Genomic DNA, 24,893 nt, shown 5'->3' with positions numbered 1-24,893 from the left:
AATAACTTGACCAAAGCAGATGTTCATTTGCCCACAGGAAAAGTGTCCTCCAGCTTGAAAAGGAACAGTTTAATGCAGATGCTTTCTGAGCTATGCTGGGTGGAAATCATGGGAAACAGAGGAAAATCTAGCATTTCATGACACAAATTTGGTTAGCACTTCTGAAGCATATATGGAAAACATCTGCTGCGCATGTATAATGTCTTCTGCTAACATCATCTGCCTCTTGGGATTTCATTCCAGAAAAGGGAGGATTTGGTTCTTGAGTGGAAAAGTATTATTTTGATCAGTATATTTTTTGGCATTTGTATGTAAGGTTCTCATCCAGAAGCCAAATTAATCTTGTTTTAATGTTAGATGAAAATAACCATTCCTGGAGATCTTGGCTATCTCAGTGTGTAAAGAAGCTATGACATAATGAAAATGAAAGGTTCAGGGAAAACACACTGAGTCCTTTCACTGTGCATCAAGTAGCCAGCTTTCACAGGAAAAGAAGTACAGCTGTCAGAGCCAAATATTCCAAGTAAAACCAGCAGGCAACATTAAATTTCATACCTGTTTGACTACAAAAACGAACCAAATTGTTTTGTTTAGACTACAGTCCTTAAAACTCAGCTGTGCAAGTGAGAAATTCTCTAAGTTGCCAACAGCTGTGTATAAATATCTAGATAGATAGATAAAGGTATCTTTACAAACACACATAAATTCTCCCAATCAGCAGCTAAATTCTCCTAGTCAGCTGCCTCATCTCATTCAGCTTCAACTGAGTATAGCAGAAATTAAGTACAGGCTGAGGCAATGTAAACCTAACAGGAAGAAAAAGAGTATTTGATTTGCCTTCAGGTTCCTCTGCAGTATTTGGCAATGAAAACTTCATTTTTTTAGATAAAGTATGAAAGGAGGTTGTAGACAGGTGGGGGTTGGTCTCTTCTCACAGGCAACCAGCACCAGAACAAGAGGACACAGTCTCAAGCTGTGCCAGGGGAAGTTTAGGCTCAAGGTGAGGACAAAGTTCTTCACAGAAAGAGTGACCTGCCATTGGAATGTGCTGTCCAGGGGGGTGGTAGAGTCACTGTCCAAAAAAGGACTGGATGTGGCACTTGAAGCCATGGTTTAGTTTAGCACCATGAGGTGCTGGGTGATAGGTTGGACTTGATGATCTCTGAGGTCTTTTCCAACCGTTTGATTCTATGATTCTGTGAAAAAAAACTCTAAACTTTTTCCCTGTCTTCCCCCTACACCAAACTGTCCACTTCAAGCTGCAAAGAGCAAGTTGTAGAAAGAACCAACATAAAAGTGAGTGGATGAGATCATTTTATAAAGGACACTCTGTACAGCAGCAGTAGCAGCAGCAGCAGCCACCGCTGCCGCCTTGGGTTTTGATTTGCCTAGACACTGACAGATGGTGCAAGTCTGGAAGCACCAACAGCAGAATGGTTAAAAATATCTGAAAGAACATGAACTAATTTTATGTAGAGGGAAAGCAACAAAGACACTTAAGGAGAAGATGATTACTGGGCAGCAAATACTAGAAATGCAAAATATAACAAAAACATTTAATGGACACATCATTATGTGTCCTCTGGCAGGATCACTCAACTCTGTGACCCAGGAGCTTCACATCATCCAGGGGGACACGATAACCAGCCTACCATCCACATGCAGGGGTAACCTAGGAGAACATTGACTTGACTATCACCAGGAAAGAAAGGCATGATCTGCCCAGTGTGTCCATTTCAAGAGTTCTGCAGCTCACCACTCTTCCTCTTCATCATGTTTCTGCACGCTGAAATTCTCAAACAGAATAAATGTGATGCTTGTAGGAAGCCTACTCTTTGTGTGCAGGGAAAGACTGTATCACCTGCCATCCTTTCCCAGAAAGCAGCCCACAAGGTAAAAAATGGAAACACTACTTCTTTAGTGGACTGTGCCATGTTATGGTGTACCTTACTTCTTGCCCTCTACATAACTTATTTTCAGAACTAAAACAGAACAAGAGAGGATAACATTTTTAGCATCTGCAGTGATTTGGTAAATCACCAAGAATAATTCTTTGATAGAAAAGTCAACAAGTAAAAGACTCAACTATATTCTGCAGGATCTACCACATGCTTCCAGTGAGGAGCAGGCAGGAAGATACTTGAGAAATCCCAACATCTTCTGTATGAAGTGAAACAAAGCCTGAAATTCCTCTCTCTATCCATCAAATAAAGAAGAATGGACACAGCCAAATCATGGCAATATCCCAGCTCTTTTAAAAGCTTTCATTCAATGCATGAAGAAAGCAAAATGGCCACTACCACAAACACTGACAAGGAAAGCTTGGTGCAGGTGGGGGCATCTGCCTAACAAGGACAAGTGTTCCATGTTTGTTCCTGGCCATCAGGCATCAGCAGAGCACACCTGGCACCAGGATATGGAATAGAGCAGTAAATTGCACTGGAGTGCAGTAAATTGGGCTGGAGCACTGGGAAAAACTGGAAAAAAAAAAAGCTCTATTCCCCTTGTTGTCTACAAAACCATGCTTACATCATGTTTCACAACAGTGAAACCAAAGATATTGTGCATCTACCTTCAGAAATAAGGAGATGCATCAGAAGCATCAATCTCTGGATTGAGATCTGGTTTTGACAACTGGGGAAAAAAACATTTTTAAATTGGCAAATTAGTGACCTGTACTCATACACCTAAAATGCATTAAACCAAAGAGATTACTATTCTAAACATATTAAAAGTGTCACACTCTAATTCCAGCAGCACTGGTTAGAAAGGTCCAGGAAGTATTTAATTATGAAACAAAAGTCTGTACAGTTTCAAGTATGAAGGATGTGTGAAGATGCTTGAGACTATGCAGCCTCCTTAGATCTTCAACTCTGTGCTCCTGAGGGCTTATATGTTGTTTTTTTTTTTTTTTAAGGCACCTCAAATAAAGATGTAAAATTAAAAGGATCTTGGGAATTATTTTTCTTTAATCCTATCCTCTTCATGGACTGGACTAAAGCCAGAAGTTCTCATATTTTTTTTATAAAATATTAGTCTAGTACTTCCTTCACAGATTGAATTAAAATCCACTTCGGAAGTATAATTAGTGGGAGTAAAGGACTCTGCCCCTGCAGAAAGGAAAAAAAAAATTCTACCTAAATAAATATTTAAAGGTTATTTGGTTTTAAAATAGATTCCACACAAGATGAATTCAGTAGCTTCCAATTTTTTTTTTAGGTGAGCTCTTATCTAAGAAAACTGGTAATATTCAGGACTTGACTGGGTTCCGTGGAGCCTTTGGTTCCATTTTACACTTTAAAAATATGCTTGTACTTCATTAATGGAAAGTGTTTGACTAGAAACCAGCTACGTAATAAACACAAGTCACTGTTTTACCATCTTATTGTCACTTGTATGTATAGTAAACACACTTTCAAATCCTAACAGCATAAAATTCCCTCTTCTGAAGTAGCTTCGGAAGCTTTCAGAAGCATCCCAAAGGCAAGAATGGTTCAACACAGAATTACTCAACAAAATGTTTGTACTATGATCTATGACAAACTTGAAAACTATTCACACAGTTTTGCCATGCAATACTTACAATATCCTCTATTATCTCCTTCACTGCAGCTACAGCTAAAATAAATAAGAGAGGGACCAACGTTGTGTAACGGCCTGTTGGTGATACATCTGGTATTTGCTATTAAAAAAAAATAAAACAAAAAGAAGAGAGAGAAAAAACAATTGTTGAAACTTATTTTTAGTACAAGAAGCAGTACTTTCTGTGCATATATAGACAAGGCAACTGGATTCACTTTTTAAAACATGGTGCTGATTATTTCCAAGAGAGGGTTGTTGTCTCCTATTCTAAAGAGGGTGATAAAATAACACCACATTTCCATTTTAAATAGAATAGTGGAGTTGCTTTTAGAAGTTTTACTGTCTGCAGAATATTTGCCTTCACTTTCTGTATTTCAATTTAAAATAGAATATATATTTATAAAATACAATTAGCTTTTGCAGTTCACATTATTGTTAAAATGAACACGAGTCCAAGGTATTTTCACTTCCTCACAGTTTTAATCTCTAAGAGATACTTTCATAGAATTGTCAGGGTTGGAAGGGACCTCTAGGATCTTCTAGTTCCAACCCCACTGCATGAGCAGGGACACTTTCCACTAGATCAGGTTGTCCAGAGCCACTTCCAGACTGGCTTTAAAAACTTCCAGGGATGAGGCTTCTACCACCTCCCTGGGCAACCTGTGCCAGTGTCTCACCAGCCTCAGGGTGAAGAACTTCTAATCTAAATCTAATCTAAATCTCCCCTCCTCTATCTTGGATCTATTCCCCCTAGTCCTGTCACTACCTGATACCCTAGTAAGTCCCTCCCGAGCTTTCTTGTAGTCCCCTTCAGATACTGGAAGGCCACAGTAAGGTCTCCTCAGAGCCTTCTCTTCTCCAGACTGGACAATCCCAACTCTCTCAGCCTGTCCTCATAGAAGAGATGCTCCAGGTGTATCATACTTAGTTATTAATTGACAAAATTCAAAGAGCTATTTTCTGCCAAGCAAGATGGCAAGTAAATGTGTATTCAAAGTAAATGCTGAGAAGATGCAGCTACTTATGTGATATCCATGAATGATTATCTCTAATTACCTTTATGTACAGAGTTGTTAATGGCAACATTAGTAATTGAGAGGATTGCTGCCTCCACAGCCCATAAGACTAAAATAAGACCTTTGCAAGAAAAGCCTACACTGGTAAGTGGTGCCTCAATGTGCTTGGGAGATCCTCAATTTTATCATAAAAGGGTTTGAAAACCAGCCAGAGTTATTTCTGTATTATAAACATTTCTTTGTGCATCTGAAAGAAAAGAGGATGCTGTATGTACATATGCCATGTTTCTTGGAGTAAGACCAATATAGATTTATTTTCCAGGTTACTCTAGACCATATTTTTCCAAGCAATTACTGTGTTGGTCACAAGGCAAAAGGAACCATCACTTTTCCAGTTGTTACTACCCTTTCATTCTCCTCTAACATGTGTGCTCAAACTCCCTCATTCCTGTTAAACACTATTTTCCAGGCAAAACATGAAAGCAGAAGATGTACCAGCCAGTACCCTGGTTCCTTTAACCTGCATTTCTTAATCCTGCCACTGTGATCTCACAATGATAGCCTGACAGGAGATGGTGGACTTGTCAATCCTAACATTCCACTACTTAACATTCCTCTGCCTAACATTCCACTGTCTCCACCCCAAACACCTACCTCTCAACCTCTCACCAAGCCACAAACAGCTTCTCAAACCTCACATTCTGTGTCACTAGCTTGATGTGCATAGTAACACCACAAGAAATGCTGCTGGGCCACTGGATTAGCCCAAGATGCCAGATGGGGTCAAAAGGCTGTTTGTTTAGAATCCAGTTTAGAATCCTGGCTGTTTGCAGGCAGACTACTTAATGAAACTCTAAGAGCTTCAGATTTTTTACCTCTAGAAAACAGTGTAAGCTATCTGTGTAGATATAGCCCAAGAAACTGTTCCAAGCACTTAAAGTGGAAGCAAAGAAATCTGAGTAGGTACAGAGAAAACATCTGAAGTGAGGGAGGAAAAAGTACACATGGTAGTGTATGTGCCATTATTTTAGTAAATTTTGTTTATGCCAATTCCTAACACAATAAATCAACACATTCTAAAACATGGACTACAAATGGTGCAGAAAGTGTGGGGTTGTCCAATCTGATTAAGAACACAGAACTAGCCAATGGTAATTATCACTGCAACTACCCAGAACTCAATTTGTTTCATTCATCATCAGATACTGCATTCACAGAATAGTATTAAAAAAACCCACCATTCTGCTTTATCAACTTCAACTACTACGGGATCATAAATAATTTCTTTTCCTCAGCTGTAATTCTTACCTCTCAAAAGAGACTACAGGATTTAAGTTCATCATTTTTTTAGGCAGTATGAAACATGTTAGCCACAAGGGACATTTACCTGTGCATGGCAGGTCATTTTTAATGGCATTTTCCTGCCACAACAGTCTTTTTTTACCTGCACTTCAGCTATATTTACACAAAAATCTATCTGTGTATTGTGTTATCTCCAAGAAGTAAAAATTCCCCGCAAACCCAAACGTTTATTGATGCTATGTTTACACATTTCCTATTCTGCAAGGCTCAGAAAGAACCTCAGCATCTCTGCAAAACACTGTGGTATAAATGCTCTCTCCATAAGTTTCAAATATTAGCATCATCTTATTGATCTTACCTGAAGTAATGCAATAAAAAGAAAAAATGCATTAGCAGCTCTTCTGAACTGGGAATAAAGGAACCTTGGCAGGAATGTGATTATGTTGTACTTTGCAGTGCTGAGAGAAAACAGACAAAAACACAGGCTATTATTAAAGTACAAACCAAAATATTCGTATTTATTTCTTCCCTCTCAGTAACTCAACCTTTCAAATAAAACAGAACCTTTTGTAACTTCTGTGCTAGCAAACAGATTTGTTTTGGCTAAACCAGAAAGACTTCTACAGAGACAACCCTGCAGGTGTCCATGAACCTGCCATACACAGACCTGGAGCTTCCATGCATAGGCAACAAGTTCCCTTCTCACCTCTGCCTGCTCTGTGGGATGCAGTCAAGCCCTGCTGCCACTCATTTACAGGCAATGAGGAGAGGGAAAAAATAAAGAGAAGGCAGCAGTCAGGCAGTTGCTTCACTGCTGAGGAAACAGGTAAGGCAAGCTCCAGGCCCACAGCTGTTGGCCCCAGAGGAGTACCCTACCCTACAAGCCATGGTGTACACTGGGCAAGTAACTGCACAGCAGCTCCAGTTCAGACAAAATTTTTGGAGAAAAAGGTATAACAAGGATAGGGAGGAGGGTGCTACGTCAGGATAGGGGAACTGCAGAGCTTCTGTGCTGGGTATGAGTTTGCACAACTCAACACCAAAAAAAAAAAACAAAATCAGGATCAATTGAATGTATAGAACCACAGAATCATTCAGGCTGAACAAGACCTCTAAGATCAAGTCCAACAATCAACCCAGCACCACCTTGCCCACTAAACCATGTCCTGATATGCCATGTCTACAGGTTTTTTTTAACACCTTCAGGGATGGTGACTCTACCACCATCCTGGGCAGCCAGTTCCAATGCCTGACCACTCTTTCAGTAAAGACATTTTTCCTAATATCAAACCTAAACCTCCCCTGGCACAACTTGAGGCCATTTCTTCTCATTCTGTTGCTAGTTACTTGAACAGGGCACTTATGAAATTATTAAAATTATAAAATTCTATTAAAAGATAAAAAAATCTATGCCCTTCACTGAATGGAGAGCTCATTTTTTTTTCTTTTAAACTCATAAATATTGGATACTAAGTATAGCTTTGCTAGGCTGTAAGAATAGAATAGAATTTTTCCTAATGCAATGACCTCTAAGCCATCATCACAAAATCTTTGAATTTCCAGCTCTTTGTCAGCATTCCATTTCAGAACAGACTGCTAGCACCTAAGGTCCCAAAAGAGGAACAGTGACAATAATCATGCCAAAGACTCAGAAAAGTATTTTCACCCCTTTTAACAGTAATAATATCTAACTTTGCATAAACCAATGCATTTAAAGGTGGAATAAATATATCCTGCAAAGAGGTCAACATTGTCCAAAAAAAAACAAAGGGAAAGAAAGAGAAGTTGTGTACACAAACAAAAAAGCATTACAAAGTATCTCAAGTCCACAAGGTAGCCCTCTCCCTCCCTCCTCCACCCTCTTCTTTTTCTCAGTATCTATAAAATTCCTGCAAATATCAAAGGTACCTTAAGAAAAACACCCCTGCTTGGGATAGGGCTATCTTTGCTATTCATCTACTTGGAATTTTAATCACAGAAATTGAGGCTGTTCTCAGATCTAATTTATGAGTATTCAGTGTATTAATTAAAATTCAGGAACATCTCAGCCACACTGTAAATTATCAAAGCCCAAGCTTGAAATTCAAAACTAGTTTCATAAGCTGGGTGACTGAAAAAGAGTTTCCAAAGTATAAACAACACCATGCTCAAGAAAAGTACATCACTACTGGCACCCAGCCACCAGGATTGTGTTCAAAGGTGACAAGATGAAGGGAACTTCAGGTGAAATGAAAGCTGAAGAACAAATCCAGACTCCAGGGATATGCTGATGGTGCAGCTGTAAAGGCAACCCTTTCCTCATTTCTCACCCTATATCTCTCACCCTCTTGAAAACTGGGAAGGGTCAGGTTTGTAAATGACCTGGATCTGCTACTCTCTTTGCTCTGCTTCATTCCCCTCTCCAAAGTCTAAGACTGTAAGTAGTGGTCAGAAATGGAATAAACAGTCTCTCCCTCATTTTTGCTATGCAGCATGAAATGTTCTGAAATTCAATATGCATCAACAAAAATACCAGTTAATACCTGACATGGTTATTGCAGAATTTGGTCAGCTGGGGCTGATTGATGAATATAGTTCTCAGTTCCTCTTGGTCAGCTAGAGAAGTTTTCTCTGAAACATCATCTGTCTTCTCATAGCCTGTAAAAACACAGCACGATTTTCCATGTAAACAGGTTTCTATACACAAGATTCAAGGTACTTCACAATAAAAAAGGCATTTCCTGTGAATGTGAACTCATAACATTTGTATGTCTCACAATAAGGAGCAATGTGTCACTCTTTTAAATAATTTTGGTTAGCTATGAGGATAAAAGCTATATAGTCAACATGCTTTATACATATAATGATGAATAATAACTGCAAAAATCTGCTGAATTCATGAGTACAGTTAAATAGCTTGTGCCACTTCAGGGTAAAGAAACCAAGAGAGTAAGAAAAATAAGAAAAAAGTAAGACATTCAAGAATATACCAATAACATCAGTAATTATGGACAATATGTAATAAAAAGGACACAGAGCTGTTGGAGCCAGTCCAGAGGAGGGTCACAAGGATGATCCAAGGGCTGGAACAACTCTGCTATGAGGATAGGCTGAGGGAGCTGGGGAGTGTTCAGCCTGGAGAAGAAAAGACTCCAGGATACCTTATAGCTGCCTTCCAGTACTTGAAGGGATCCTACAGGAAGGCTGCAGAGGGACTTTTCTTAAGAGTGTCTAGAGACAGCGCAAGGGGGAATGGTTTTGAGCTGAGGGAGAGTAGGTTTAGACTGGATCTTAGAAAGAAGTTCTTCAGTACAAGGGTGGTGAGACTTTGGAGTAGGCTGCCCAAGGAGGTTGTAGATACCTCCTTCTTGGGGGTGTTCAAGGCCAGGCTGGATGAGGCCTTGAGCACCTGAGTCTAATGGAAAGTTATCCCTGCCCATGGTGGGGAGGTTGGAGTTGATGATCTCTAAGGTCCCTTCCAACCTAAGCCATTCAATGAAAAACGTAGTTATCTGACAATTAAACATTACAAACTCAGAAGATCTCCATATTGCACAGAGATCATTCAAGCAGGGCAGTTTCAAGTTTTGCATGTAAAATTTATCATTGGTCATTGCTGAATTTACAGGAAGGGACATTTACTCTATGCAATTTATTTCATATTACTTCATCTATTTTCCTGCACTATACCTGCTCAATATACACATAACACACTTTCCCCTTTGAGCTTCTTTTGAACTAGTGTGGCATACACACATTGTATTTTATATATGGATAGGTGTAAAATATCTATAATGTATAAGACCTGTATTTACTATATAAGACCTATATATACTATATTAGACCTATATATACTATTATAAGACCTATATGTACTATATGAGACCTATATATACTATATAAGACCTATATATACTATATTAGACCTATATATACTATATAAGACCTATATATACTATATAAGATCCATATATACTATATAAGATCTATATATACAAGACACACACATATATATATATTAAAAAAGAATACACTACTATTAGCATAGCAATTAGAAGTTTTCAAAAGAACACAAACAGGTAAATTTCTTATAAAACCTTCATGGGAATTCAACCATTCATCTCAATGCTAGAAAAAAAAAAATAAGTTTCCCAAGAGGCTGTCTGAATAATGAAATTAAATACAAGCCCCCAAAAGCCTGTGTCTACTATAGCTACCTTAAATCAAAATGACTAATTCTGTTTGCTTGGACAAATCATCTCTTCTGAGAAATATTCACAGAACATTCATTGTCGCAGTTAAAACTAAGCAAGCACAGAAAATGATTGTAAGCAAACAAAGAAAATTCATGTAAGCTACCCTACAGGAGATCAATTATACTCTTCCACTCCCCTGAACCCCCCCTCCAGACAGCCATGACCTTTCAAAGATAACCCAGAATGGCCTTACAGTGAGACATGCCAGCTGTCTCTGCACTCATGAATGCATTCCATCAGATCCCATGGACTCATGTAGTCCCAGTTTAAGTGTTCCCTAAGCTGGTCCTCCTCCACTGAGGTAAATCCTTCTTGCTCCAGACTGTCCCAGTAGTATCAGGAACCTGTGGTTCCCAAAGCCTGATCTTATGGAGAGACCAAAGTGGTGCAGGCTCTAAGTACTGCATCCTTTCCTGTTTTCTTGGCCTCCAAGTTCCCTGCCACATTCAGCAGTGGGACCACATTTTCCACAGTCACATTCTTCCTGCTGTTAAATCTGAAGGAGAAAAAGAAAGACTTCCACAAATCCCCCAGGTGGATTTAACCCTAGGTGGACTTTGTCTTTGCTAACCTTATTGCTTTACACTCCCCCTCCAGTAACCTGTCTTCACTTCCAGCTCTTGTATGTTTCATTTTTACATGTGAATTCTGTCAGGAGCTCCTTGATCTTTCTTAGAGATCATCTACTCCAACCTCCCTGTCATGGGTAGGGATGCCTGTCAACTAGACTTGATTGCTCAAGGCCTCATCCATCCTTGCCTTGAACACCTCCAGGGATGAGGCATCCAACACCTCTTTAGGCAACCTATTCCAGACTCTCACCACCCTGATGCTGAAGAACTTCTTCCTAAGACTGAGTCTAAACCTACTCTCTCCTCAGCTCAAATCCATTCCCCCTTGTCCTATTGCTAGACACTCTTATGAATAGTCCCTCCCCAGCCTTCCTCTAGAATCCCTTCAGCTACTGGAAGGCAGCTATAAGGTCCTCCTGGAGTCTTCTCCAGGCTGAACAACCTCAGCTCTCCTGAGCCTGTCCTCATAGCAGAGCTGCTCCGGTACTTGGATCATCTTTATGGCTCTGGACTCACTCCAGCAGTCTATGTCCTCCTTATGACAGGGACACCAGGATGTGATATCTGAGGTGGGGTCTCAAAAGAGCAGAGTAAAGGGGCAGAATCCCCTCTCTTGCCCTGCTGGCCACACTCCTCTTGATGCAACCCAGCACACAATATGCCTTCTGGGCTGCCTGAGGGCACCACTGGCTCATGGTGAGCTTCTCAGGAATCAACACCCCCAACTCTTTTTCTTCAGGGCTTCTCTCAACCCAGTCTGAACGCAGCCTGGATTTGTGCCTGAGATTGTCCTGACCCAATACAATGGGCTTCCTTCACCTGCAAGTTTTCTGCATGACACTAGGCAGGTTATTCCCACAGAAGTGAGATCAGAATATTCTTCACTTTGCATGGGTTTTACTTGAAATGGTACTATCAGACTCATGGACATTCTCAGCACCTGCCTCCGCTTGTCCGTGAAAGCTGAGCTTTGTGTATGTTCTTCTGTAAGCTACGAAGAATCTTGTACCAACCTGCATCATAACTTTCACCCGCAAAAGGGGACACCAATGTATTCTTCTCACTCAAGACTTAAGCCAAGAGGCCTAAGCAGCCTATTCAGGCTTGAGCTTGTAAAGCAAACAAAGGAATGGCATAAATCAATCATCCAAAGGTTTTAAAACACCAGCAACAACCTGCTTGTTAAATAAGCACTGTCTATTCTGAATGTCCAGTGAGAAAGGTATATAGAAAAAAAATATGTTAGAATCATGTTACTGTGTCTAGTTCTGAGCTCCTCAATTTAAGGATATTGAGACACTTGAACGTGTCCAGAGCAGGGCAATGAGGCTGGTGAGGTCTGGACCACAAGCCCTATGAGGAGAGGCTGAGGGAGCTGGGGGTGTTTAGCCTGGGGAAGAGGAGGCTCAGGGGAGACCTTATTGCTCTCTACAACTACCTGAAAGGAGGTTGTAGACAGCTTGGGGTTGGTCTCTTCTCCTGAACAACCAGCACCAGAACGAGAGGACACAGTCTCAAGCTGTGCCAAGGGAAGTTTAGGCTCGAGGTGAGGACAAAATTCTTCACAGAAAGAGTGATCTGCCATTGGAATGTGCTGCCCAGGGAGGTGGTGGAGTCACTGTCCCTGGAGGTGTTCAAGGAAGGATTGGATGTGACACTTGACGCCATGGTTTAGTTACTCATGAGGTGCTGCATGATAAGTTGGACTTGATGATCTTTGAGGTCTTTTCCAACCTTGTTGATTCTGTGATTCTATGAGTCTATGATTCTATGAATGCAACTAAATTCATCATAAGGTATACATATTTCAAGGGTAATTAAGGCTGTAGATGAAAAGTGAAATTTTATTTTCAGCATGTTCTAGAAATGATTACAAACAGGTTATGCACAATCCAAGTCACCCTGCAGGCCACTGCAGACTGCACAGCCTCTTACCTATTCTATCCTGGAACATGTACTTCAGACACTACCTTGCAAGGTCAAGTCTCCACACACTGTGCAAAACTCAGTAGAAACTTGGCAGTTTCCTGCCATTTCCCATTTGGAATTTGCAGGTTCCATCACTATGCAGGAAATCCCCACTACTACATTCATCCACTGCAATTGCTTTGTTTCCTTCCTTTCAACATTCCCAATGAAAGGAAAACATCCAACAGACTTCTACTAAAATTTCAGTATCTTATCTCACAAAGACCCTTCAGAGGAAGGCCTGACAAACTGAGTCCATCAGAACAAGAGTTCACCCAATACTCCTCAACTCAAGGAACCACACCGGCTTGCATACTTGGCAGGCCAAGTATGCAGTTTGCTAATCCTTTTGTTGCCTCTCCTTGGAGTGACAATCATCACACAACTGGCCATGCACGACCTCCAGCACACAACTCACAGGATCTCATGATGGTAAGGGTTGGAAGGGACCTTCGAAGATCATTGAGTCCAACCCCCCTGCCATACAATCTAGCAAAGGTTGAAAAGGAACACAACCAGATGGGCCTTGAAAGTCTCCAGAGGAGGAAACTCCACAACCTCTCTGGGCAGCCTGTTCCAGTGCTCTGTGACCCTCACTGTGAAGAAGTTCCTCCTCATGTTGAGGTGGAACCTTCTGTGTTGTAGTTTATATCCATTAGCCCTTGTCCTATTACATGGTGCAGTTGAGCAGAGCCTGTCTCCTCCCTCTTGACATCCAGCCCTCAGATATTTATAAACATTTATTAAATCCTCTCTCAGTCTTCTCCAGACTAACCAGCCCCAGGTCTCTCAGCCTCTCCTCACAAGGCAGTGCTGCAGTCCCTCAATCACCCTGGTAGCTCCCCATTGGACTCTCTCAAGTACAGCCCTGTCCCTCTTGAACTGGGGAGGCCAAAACTGGACGCACTATTCCAGAGTAGAGGGGGAGGAGAATCTCCCTGGATCTGCTGGACACAACAACTCCATAAACATGCATCCCTACAACACAACTGAATAAAGGCACATCTTCATGATGATTAAGTTTTCAGCCAAGCTGCAGGTGCACATCTGAACACTTGTTTATACCTGACTGAGCCCAAATCCATCACATCACGAGGACACCTTCAATCTGAGTATAGGACATTTATTTACTTTCCTATTGCTTAGTGAAGGAGCAAATATGAAATATGGCTCCTGTGAGAGCACTTGGAAATTGTCATGTCAAAATACATGCCCGACCAAGTTCAGGAAATAAAGAAAGAGTTTGCATGTTTGTGGCATGTGCTACTTTAATTTTAAAGCATTCATTTTAATATTTATGCCACTCTAACCTTTGAATATTGACAGTGACAGAGTTAAAGCAAATGTTAGCAGGCATTAAACACTATGTATTACCTGTTTGTTAAAAAGATTACCCAACTGTAGACATTTAGTTTCATAGATCAGTATTAGGGCATTTATTTGTTCTCCTTTACTCAAAATGACAGAAAAAAAATGCTGAGGAGCTTCACAAACATTCACTACTATCTTGAATTTACTTTTATCAATTTTCACTTGAAAAGCAACCTTAAGAGTTAAGTTCTGAGCCTCATACATAACCCTCTATACTTTGCAGCTTCAGTTAAACCATCTCTCCTGCCCTAGGTGCATTATACTATGCTCAATGCTTCAAAGGTTTTACATGTCCCATCACCTCTCTGCTTAAACTAGAATGTTCACACAGACTAGACTGATACACAAAGCTCAGTATCAAGCAGATACTATTTTTCTTCAGTGTTTGTGTTTGTCTAAAGTTTTAGATATTTTTATGTCAAGATATAGATAGATAGATAGATTTATAAGTTATTATGTTGCCTGTTGTCTCAAATGGTAAATATGCTTAAGCAACTAAGGTGTTTTCCAAGCAAGAAGAGACAGAAAATGCTCTTTGAAATGCACTGCTTTTATACAAGACTATCTGTAAGTAAGAATGTTATAAGAAAAAGAAAATAAAAGACACGGAATTCTAATTCTGCATTTGATACAGAGCTGCTTCTACATCCTATCCTGCCACAATGCAATTTCTTTCAGTATTCATACACCATCCTTTGCAACAACACCTAGGTGATCCTGCTCTGGCAGAGGGGTTGGACTAGATGACCTTTCAAGGTCCCTTCCAACCCCTAAATGTTCTGTGATTCTGTGATCTTACTTGCACTACCTACCCAAGAACTTCAGTCAGCAGTCTGTGCACTTAAATGTCTGCTCTCCTGCAGCTATGCATCTATCCTGGTTAGCTAACAGGTGCCCAATGCCTGGCCAGAAATTTAGTATATTCTTCTTGCCAGGTAGCTGCTGATTTTCAGAACTCCTTGAGGTCAGAGAGAACTCTTGGGTGTACAGCTACATGAGAAGCCAAACCTCAGACCTGCTTATGGGCTCTTAGCATGCCAAATGTCTTCAAGGGATGCTACACCACCCTGGCCTGTGTGCTGGGCAGACCTACCCTATGACAGTTTGGGTTGTTTTTAAACATTATGGTTTGTAAGTGGAATTTTTCACTACTTTGTCAGATACAGGACCATACATTCAGAGGTAGCACTGTGAGTGTGGTTGGGAGTTCCCTCATGTGATGCATTCACTAAGAATTGAAACAAAAAATTACTGCATTCCCCGAGTTTGTTTGCATTCTGCATCTTCAGAAAAATATCATAAAGTATTTCCAATTTCTGCCACGTCTCACCCACACTCATCTAGCATAAATACATTAGATCATCAAAAGCTATATTTAATTTTTTTAATATATATTTAACACAAGCTGCATCAAAATCTTCGATTTGTTTCATTTACATAAGGACAGTAAAGAACTGGTTGGCATTCAAATGGCCCCAAATAATGTCAGATAATAGAATTAAAATGGGATAAGCTTTTCAGCAAGGAAGTAAAACACTCTGGTAGTTGTTAACTTTCATTTGAAATGCCTGTCCATCTACAGTCTAGACAACAGAAATCCAGACTGCAGATCTGTCCTACTATTACAATCCCTGAACCAATCTGGCACCTTACAGGAAATCACATCTCAGATCCATGTAATTTCAACTCTCAATTTTTAAATATGAAATAGGACATCTGTCAAACTACACTCATAAACCTGAGTCTCACTGCATTACATACTCCCCCCCCAACTTTCAAGAGCTACCCTCCTATGAAACTTGAAACACCAAAAGTATAAGCAAGTGCTTAATAGCTGACTAATCTAAGAAAAGGTCTCACATATCAGTGCAGCAAGTCTACATAAGTTCACCACTTTACAAAAAAGAACCTAAATGCTGACTTTTTTTCTCCAGAAGAGTGAAGATTCTCTGGCATTGAACCAACTTGTATGAACTCAGCCTATTAATCAAATGAGCAGAGGCCAGCCTGTCACAAAAATACTGCCTACAAGTAACCAAGCATATCCAGACTTAATAATGGAAGGGAAATTTCACCAGATCCTCTTTTGGTGAAAGTAGCTGCATTCTTGATGGTGTGTTTGAACAGATTCATTTAGCATAGGAAAAGTTAAAATGTTGGTTGCCTTTGCATAATCAATTAGAAGGTTCCAAGACAACAGAAGAAGGTTGACCCAAACATTCAGAAAGTTGACAATGGGAAAAAAAAAAAGGTTTTAAAATCTGGTAGAGAATCCAGACAGGAAGGATAAAAAAAAAAAAAAAAACAACAAACCTCAACACATACACAGACAATAGAAAAGCATCAGCTGTTGCAGAATTTGATTATGAAAAAATAGTGTGAATAATGAGAGTATGAATTTAAGATGAAGAAATCATAGAAACCATTCTACTCTTCTTAAAAAAAAAATGTTATTGCTGTGGTACAGATATTAAACTCATCTCCCTCATTTATTCATTCATTGCACTAAGGTAATAAGAAAAACATTATTCCAGGGCTTAAAATGAAAAGTAGCATCACTTTTAATGGCCTAAAGGCCACAACAGTTTTAAATCACAACAAATTCTAAGGTACTTCTTAGTAATAATTCTAAAGAGTAAATCACAATTATCACCTTTCAGGCAGGAATTATGATGCTGTAGTAGTAAGACCTGCCAATCAGAAGGAAAAACAAATATATTCCAAGGTTTTTCTTCCTCTGCTGTGTCTTGCAACACTGCTTATACTTAACCAGAGTTGAGCTGGTGTTTGACCACAGCTGAATTATCAAACAGATTGTATGACATACATTCTTACATGTCCCCACTGACAGGCAAGCATCTGACAATTACACAGAAATGGCAAGTTTCAAAAACTAATTTTCTCTTAATACTCAGAATTACATTTTCTGATGGGTTTATTACTTTATGCCACTACAGGGCCAAACCCAATAAAAATGTGCTTTAGTATCCAAGCAATGCAACTATTACCCTAAGCAAAAAACTCATTTACAAAGCTGTTGCATAAACTAGAATGACTGCACATAGTATTTGGTTCTCCACTCTGAAAGCTATTTGCTAGCAGAACACAGAATATGGAAAACACTGATGGATAAGTACAAAACACCACACATTCAAAGTCACTCCATAAACAACTGAGGTTTTGGTCCAGGATTTCCTTTAATCTGTTTAAAATTAAAGAAAGGGGAAAAATCATATGCAAGAGTGGGAAAAGAAAGGAAAAAAAATGAGAATAGAATTGCTAAAAATTGCTAGGTAGTTACTTCCCAGGATATGAGCTGCACCCAAGATAAAATTCATAGCAAAAATGTGTATATTGCATAGAATATACATATCAGTTTTGACAGCAAAAAAGAGTATCTTCAACGAGAACAAAGCCCAAATAAACAACAGTTAAAAGAAACAACAACAAAAAAAGCCCCTGAACAGCCAACCTGAGCTTTCTCCATCAAAAGATTTATTGAAGACAATATTTTGCTTCCAAGAATAAACTTGGAAGAAGCAACTGTTGCAGGGACTCTTCCTAAACCAGTTTTGACAATGAAGTTTGTAAATATTTTCTGTAAGTAGGGGAGTTTAACAGTTTCAGCTTTCATTCCTTAAACAGTCTGATTTTCATTACAAGAAATGGACAAAGCTGTGTGGTGCAACTGACGTGCTGGAGGGTAGGGATGCCATTCAGAGGACAGGCTGGAGAGGTGGGCCCAAGCCAACCTCATCAAGTTCAACAAGGTCAAGTGCAAGGTCCTGCACCTGGCTTGGGGCAACCCCAAGCACAAGTATAGGCTGGGTGAGGAGTGGCTCAAAAGCAGTCTCCAGGAGAAGGATTTGGGAGTGTCAGCTGATGAAAAACTCAACCTGATCTGGGAATGTGTACTTGCAGAAGGCAACCTTGTGCTGGGCTGTATCAAAAGAAGTGGGACCAGCAGGACGAGGAAGGTGATTCTCCCCCTTTTCTCTTTTCTTGTGAGACCCCACCTGGAGTACTGCATCCAGTTCTGGTGCCCACAGCATAAGAGGGACATCAAATTGCTGGAGCAGGTCCAGAGGAGGGCCATGAAGAACGATCAAAGGGCTGGAGAACATCAGAATTGGGTCTGTTCAGCCTGAAAAAGAGAAAGCTCCAGGGAGACCTCATAGTGGCATTCCAGTACCTGAAGGGGGCCTACAGGAAAGCTAGGAAGGGACTTTTTACAAGTGTTTGTTGTGATATGACAAGAGGGAATGTATTGGTGAGACCACATCTGGAATATTGTGTCCAGTTGTGGGCTCCTCAGTCCAAGAAAGACAGGGAGCTACTTGAAAGAGTCCAGTGCAGAGCCACAAAAATGACTAAGGGAGTGGAACATCTTCCTTATGAGAAGAGACTGAGGGAGCTGGGGCTGTTTAGCTTGGAGGAGACTGCAAGGTGACCTCATCGATGTTTATAAATATGTAAAGGGTGAGTGCCAAGAGGCTGGAGCCAGGCTCTGCTCACTGATGCCCAATAACAGTACAAGGGGCAATGGGTGGAAGTTGAGGCATAGGAAGTTCCATGTAAATATGAGGAAAAATTTTTTCACTGTGAGGGTGACAGAACACTGGAACAGGCTGCCCAGGGGAGTTGTGGAGTCTTTCTCTCTGGAGATATTCAAAACTCACTTGGATGCGTTCCTGTGTAATTTGGTGTAGGTGATCCTGCTCTGGCAGGAGGGTTGGACTTGATGATCTTTTGAGGTCCCTTCCAGCCCCTGAAATTCTGTGATTCTGTGACTGAAGCTTGAGTAGGGTGAATTCAGGTTAGATATTAGGAAGAAATTCTTTACAGTGAGGGTGGTGAAACACCGGAACAGGTCATCCAGGCAAATTGTGGATGCCCCCTCCCTGGAGGCATTCAAGGCCAGGTTGGATGAGGCATGTCCCTGCCCACAGCAAGGAGGTTGGAACTAAATGATCTTCAAGGTCCCCTCCAAGCTAAACAACTCTATGAATCTATGAAACACAGATAGACTGCAATATAGAAAGGGACAGAGGGAAAATTCTCATTCAAATTATCACCAGAATTTTAATTCTCTTTCCTCAATTACTAAGACTTTTTTATTCTCCCAGTACATCATTCAAAAGCAGCCCAGTCCAAAGAGCCCATCATGAAGATGGTGCCTACAGAGTAATTTGTTGCAATGCCGCCTTTGGTGACAGAACAGGAATGGGAACCTTCAGACTGTTCTTCTGAGGAGCCAGAGCACAGAAGGGAACTGGAATGAGCTGATTGAACCTGCTGGTACCTCTAAGATGGCCAAGCCTTTGCCATGAAGCACTGGGATTTCAACATTAGTCTGCAAAACCGACTTGGCACAAAAAAAACCCTAAATACAAGTGACTATAAAGAGCACTACATCTGGTAAAATGCTAAGTAGTTCTATCATCCATGAGTAGAGACACCTAGGGATATATTAGGCCTTCCAAAAACAGATGGTCTGCTGAAGACAATCTGATGACTACCACAGAATTTCAAAACTCTTTCCTTCCCCATGTGAAAGCCATCCCATCTCGCACAAGTTCAGCTTCACCTAGTTTTCATACAGGCATGTACCTTCACTAATGTGAAGAACTAGTTATTACCTACTGTTGTTGGTAGATAGCACCACACCACCTTGAATCCACCCTTCCCAGATGACCTGATATAGGTCACTGAATTCTACAAACACATGGAGGAAAAGAAATAATGCTTCAATCTTCAGAGAATCCTGCTAAGAACTGCTAAAGCAATTCCACTCTCCAAAGAAATAAAATGCTTTGAATGATTCCATCTCATATTATTTAATAGATGCATATATTAACTGTGCAGCTATATATAGCTAAAATAACTGTAGTTCATCACTGTATTTAATAAAGCTAGATGTAGGCTACACTGCTCAGAATCCCCATGTGCTTTGCAACTGCACAATACAAGACACCAATGCTATTTCCACAGCACTAAAAGCCCAGGTACGATTCTCCATTAAGGTTACTGGTGGTGAACACAAGTAGTGATTTCTAAAACTGTTTAGGAGGGGCAGATCTCCATACTTTGAATAAGACTTTACTGACAGATGTATCACTTTAGAACTGCAGCAATTATTAGGCTTATGGTGTACTGCAGGTGCTCTTTGCAACAGGGATAACAGGCAAAAAAAAATCTATTTAAAAAGGGTTCTAAGTGTGCCTGGTTTTCTTTAATCAGCTATGAAGAGCACAAGAACCTGTGGAGATTTGGAAGAGTGCCACAAAAGTAGTAACTCCTTTTAACCTAATTCTTTTCTCTATGCAAGTAACACATTGTCTTACAGACATGAAAACATCTACAATTTTTATTTTGCAATGATTTACAGACAGTAGTGTCAATTTCTCTGTGCAACTGTCAACCAGTTCTTGGGGATGATAGATGTGCACATCGTTCTGACAGTTCTTAGTTCATTTCATCTGAGCACAACAGTTGATTTTCTCTAATAACAGTATTACTATCTCTTCATGTCAGAGAGTTCACTTCAGAGACGATGTCAAGACAGTCCAGCCTGATAAGGTAGCTCATGATCCATGGAAAAGGTCTCTGAAGCAGAAATTAGTTGCTGCAGTGACAGGAGAGAAAAATGAGGTTTGAATCCCCAAGACATAATACAAAAATTCTAGAATAAGAAAAGTAATATTAAGGTCGTCTGCCAGAACTCCACAAGTCTTAGGCTACTCTGAGAAATGCTCCACTTATGGAAGCTGCTGTTTGTGATTACAGTGTCACCAGTGGCTTCCAAAGAACAGAGAGGGACCACTTCATTAACAGCTCTGCACTGTAGCTACCTTTGGTGGAGGCCTCAGAAGGCAGCCTTATCATCACTTTGCACAGGGCTTATCTAAGAGACTCCTGTGATGGGTTTTACAGTTCCCAGTACTAATGCTAGGGATGAAACCCACACTGCAGAACTCAGGACTTCTCTTTTTTAGAAAATAGCAACATTTACTTGCAAAGAACTGTTCAAAAATGCCAGCCACACAATCCAATATGGACTAATCAGACTTGGAAGCCATTTATCTCAGCAAAAAGGAAGTAAGAGATTCGCTGACATTGGTTTCACTGTGAATGAACCAAGTAAAAATAAATTGAACTGAATACATATAAAATTAACAAGTGTCACATTAAGAAAACAGTAGCAGTTTTTAAATCTTTTTTTTTTGAGTAATACTACATATAGTATGAGTCAATAACTCCACTGCTGTGATGACAAACTATCATGTCATTTTCTAAAAGTTAAGTTTCTGTAAAAGAAGTTTCATCTCTGTTTTCAGGCTTAAAGAAAGTATTTTTGAGAAGCCCTTTAAACCCTGTATCCAACTGTTTTACAGTCTTGCAACCTTGAACACCATTCAAATAAACCAGAATGCTGGGGTTTTTTTCCCGTTATTGCATCTGCACACCTTTGATAGACATTTACCTTTAGGGAACACCACATTTGTCCACTTAATAACTGTTAAGAGTCCTGTAATTAGATCATTTTAAAGAGAGCAACAATTTTTCCAATTTATTTCTGACCAACTGTCTGGAAAAAGAGTAACTGGAAAAGAATTGAAATTAAGCACTGAAAACGTGGATGTTCAGCTAGTCCCATTATACCCTTCTATTAATCACTGTGGGTATAACAGCACAGCTTCTCTGGTTGCAAACACATTTTGAAAGTGTCCCTGTAAGGTTGTACCTTCTTCCTGTCTTCTTAGAAAGATCCATTCTTCTATTTATTGGCCAGTTAGTATTTCCTAGATAAAGCCAGACCTCCCACAAACGTGCTTTTGGGGGAGGAAGGCATGTAACATCGGAGAAACAGAAAAGAATAATCAAGGTAATAGCCTGCTCCCAACTGGTTTTTCCTTCATAATCTTCCTAGCACAAAAAAAACCACCAAAAAAAAAAAAAAAAAAAAAAAAAAAAAAAAAAAAAAAACACCCCACAAAAAAAAAAAAAAAAAGATACAGGGAGAAAGTTTCTACCTCCATATATAGACAAACAAAGCTATAGAAACAACCAACCTGATGCAAAAAACTTTCAGGCAAAGGGCTGAGACCTGAATACCTGCCTCAGGAAGTGTGCGTCATTACAGTGACACTGCTGTCACCTCACCTATAGCAACTCAGGATCACAAGCTGTCCCAACAGATTGCTGCTTTGGTGCCAGAGACTTCAAGTTTTACTTTTGCATGCAATGCATATTAACATCACTTCATTGCAGTGATTCTTTTTTACAAGGTTTTTGACACCAGGCAATCCTAAACCCTTAGTCGGGCATAAAACATCAGCAGGGTTTGAAGCTTTCGGGTGCATTCCCTGGATCGGGAGCGTTTGTTGCTGATGATCGCTGTACGCTGACATATGCCACACAGGAGAGCTATCCCGGCTTATTCCTAGGACTAATATCCCAGGACGAATATCTCAGGCCACGAGCCACCGCTGCCTCTCCCGCTCGGGGCCGGCAAGCTGTGGACCCAGACACAGCGGGGAACAGATAACAACCGCTGGCCCTGAACCACAGTCAGGCAGCTTTCCCCCGGGGCTCACCGGCCCCGGCAGACAATGGGCAGCCATCAGGACGAGGCCGCACGGAGAACACCGCCGACACCGCAGCAGCCAAGCTCACACTCCGGCGCTAGAGCCGATGCCCGTCCGCAGCCAGCTCCCGCCGCCGTAGCCCCGGCGGGGGCACACGGCGTGACCGGAGGCCACGGTGAGCGGCGGGCGGCGTTGCAGCTGCCATCGCCGCGACACCGGCTCCCGCCGCTTCATCTCCCTGCCGCCCCCTCCCGGCCAGGCGCGGCAGCCCGACCGCTGCTCCCCGCCTGAGGGTCGCGGAACGCCGGACGAGGTTCCCCGTTCCACCCTACGAGCGGGGAAGGAGGGCGCCGGGCGGCACTCACCCTCTGCGCGGGATCGGATCTCGGACACCGTTTTCTGCACCGCCGGCATCGCCGCCGGGCGGAGGGGTGGTGGCGCGATCGCCTCCGCCCTGCACCTGCCGCACGCCGGAGCGCGCCCTGAGCCGCAGTGAGGCCCGGGGCGGGGAGTCCCGGGGCCAGTGGGTCTCGGCAGCGGCTGGCCCGGCAGCCTGAGGAAGCGGACTCCCTCGGCTTGCCCCGCCGCGGCTAACTGACAGCTGCAGCGCTCGGCGCTCGCCTGCCCCCTCCGGAACCTACCAACTCCGCCCTCCATCCCTCCTCCCCGCGGCGTCCCGCCGCCATCTCCCGCCTCCCCCGGGTGTACACTTGTGGAGCCGTGGCACCTAATCGGGCACCGGCAGTACGACCGGTCTGCGTCCCGCTTCTGGAAGGAGTGAAGGGGTTTCTGATGTGCCCCCCACCCCTTGACGCGATGGGAATGGAACGCGCCGAGCCCTGGGCCGCTGCCCGGCATCAGGGGCGGGTGGAGGGAGCCCCGGCTAAGGCCGGACCGCGTCTCCGGCTCCAGCAGCCGGGAAAGCGGCGGAGCTCAGCCTCGGCGGGACGGGAAGCGGTGGGGAGCGGACGGGGCGAAGCGGGCTGCTGAAGGCGGTGCGGCCGCTGCAGCCCGCCGACCAGGGTAGAGGAGATGCGGGGGTACGGAGAGCAGCAGGCCGAGCGGGAAGCCTGCAGAGTTGCCCAGCCTTGTTTGTCTGCAGAGGGGCCTCCTTCCGTCCTGGGGACTCCGGGCAGCTAAGCGAGGTGTAAATGAAACGAAGGGCACGGTGGGCGTTCAGCCGGAGGGGGAATTTGAAGCGCTGCTCTAAAGCCCTCATTGATGGGGGAGAGGTTTGGTGCTGCTCCCTGTTTGACAAGCAGCTTTCAAGCTCTCGCCCAGCGTTTTATTTTTAATCTGTAAGTCATAGAGTGCCGCAGTTTGACAGCCCTGAGTCAGTGTGAATCTAAGCTCTCCTGGTGTGTGGGCTGGTGGAAAGGAGGTCCCAGCTGCAGATGCCTCAGGCTGAAGCAGCAGTGGCAGTTTCACTTCTAGACTGTTAAAGGTGACACTTGGGTAACTGCAACAGGCTGAGCAATATGTCTCTGGTATCTTATTCCTGTGTCTTGTTAAAAAAAAACAACCATAGTAAAAACAGGATGGAGAAGAAAATAGGAAAGGTGATGATAAGATTTGGAGGTAGGTCTTCCTGCCATCGTTATGTTTTGCATCCATTTCAGTCGGGCACAAAGCATACTGACTGACTAGAGGACAGTGGAAGTTATGAAATAGAACAAAGCTTCTATTGTTCCATGAATCTTGAGAGGATTTGAGTCTAAAGGCCACCATTGTGCACTCCAGAAAGCGCATAACACAGATTACACATGTGGGATTGCTGTTGATTTCTTTACAAAGGATATATGCTGAGAAAATTACATATACATGTATGTGTATATATATGTATATAGTCTTAACAGCAACAGAGTCACTCTTTTTGTTTGCTAAAATTGTATAAATTTAATCTGTGGCACTTCATCCCTGTAGAGAAGTGAATGAAGAATTTGTTTTTCTCAAATGCTGAGCTCAGATAGCAGGAAAGAGGAATATTTCCTTAACTGAAGACTGCACTGGGAAATAAATGCACCTTTTTGTTTTTCTTTTCTTTTTTTTTTTTCCCCTAGTCATGGGCCAGAGAACCTGCTGGAGACTCCTCTTCAGAAGAGGATGCTCTTCTACATCATCCTATGCAGCAGTCTGTCTGGGTTTTTGTTTCTGGTTTTGTGGGGGTTTTTTGCTGAACCAGAAACAAAGATTGTAGGAAGATCTCTCTTCATGCTTTCTTACTGGAAAATTAAAATGCCCGGAAAGAACATGCGTTGC

At 41.9% G+C, this 24,893-nt stretch overlaps 1 protein-coding gene across 1 annotated transcript in view; it reads right to left on the bottom strand.

Moving 5' to 3' along the window:
- ATP8A1 (ATPase phospholipid transporting 8A1) overlaps window positions 1-23,492 on the bottom strand; it is a 119,747-nt gene extending 96,255 nt beyond the window's left edge. The window contains exons 1-4 of the mRNA XM_054383297.1: window positions 23,000-23,492; window positions 8,423-8,537; window positions 6,259-6,358; window positions 3,584-3,682 (exon numbers count right to left, since the gene is read on the bottom strand). Coding sequence (XP_054239272.1) covers window positions 3,584-3,682; window positions 6,259-6,358; window positions 8,423-8,537; window positions 23,000-23,492 — 807 coding nt within the window. The remainder of the gene's footprint in view (window positions 1-3,583; window positions 3,683-6,258; window positions 6,359-8,422; window positions 8,538-22,999) is intronic.
- Between the last annotated feature and the right edge of the window lie 1,401 nt (window positions 23,493-24,893).

Source organism: Indicator indicator, chromosome 8, assembly GCF_027791375.1.
Source record: "Indicator indicator isolate 239-I01 chromosome 8, UM_Iind_1.1, whole genome shotgun sequence".
NCBI classification, from domain to species: Eukaryota; Metazoa; Chordata; class Aves; order Piciformes; family Indicatoridae; genus Indicator; species Indicator indicator.
Note: the sequence above shows the minus strand (reverse complement) of the source record. Positions and strands in the feature narration are given on the sequence as shown.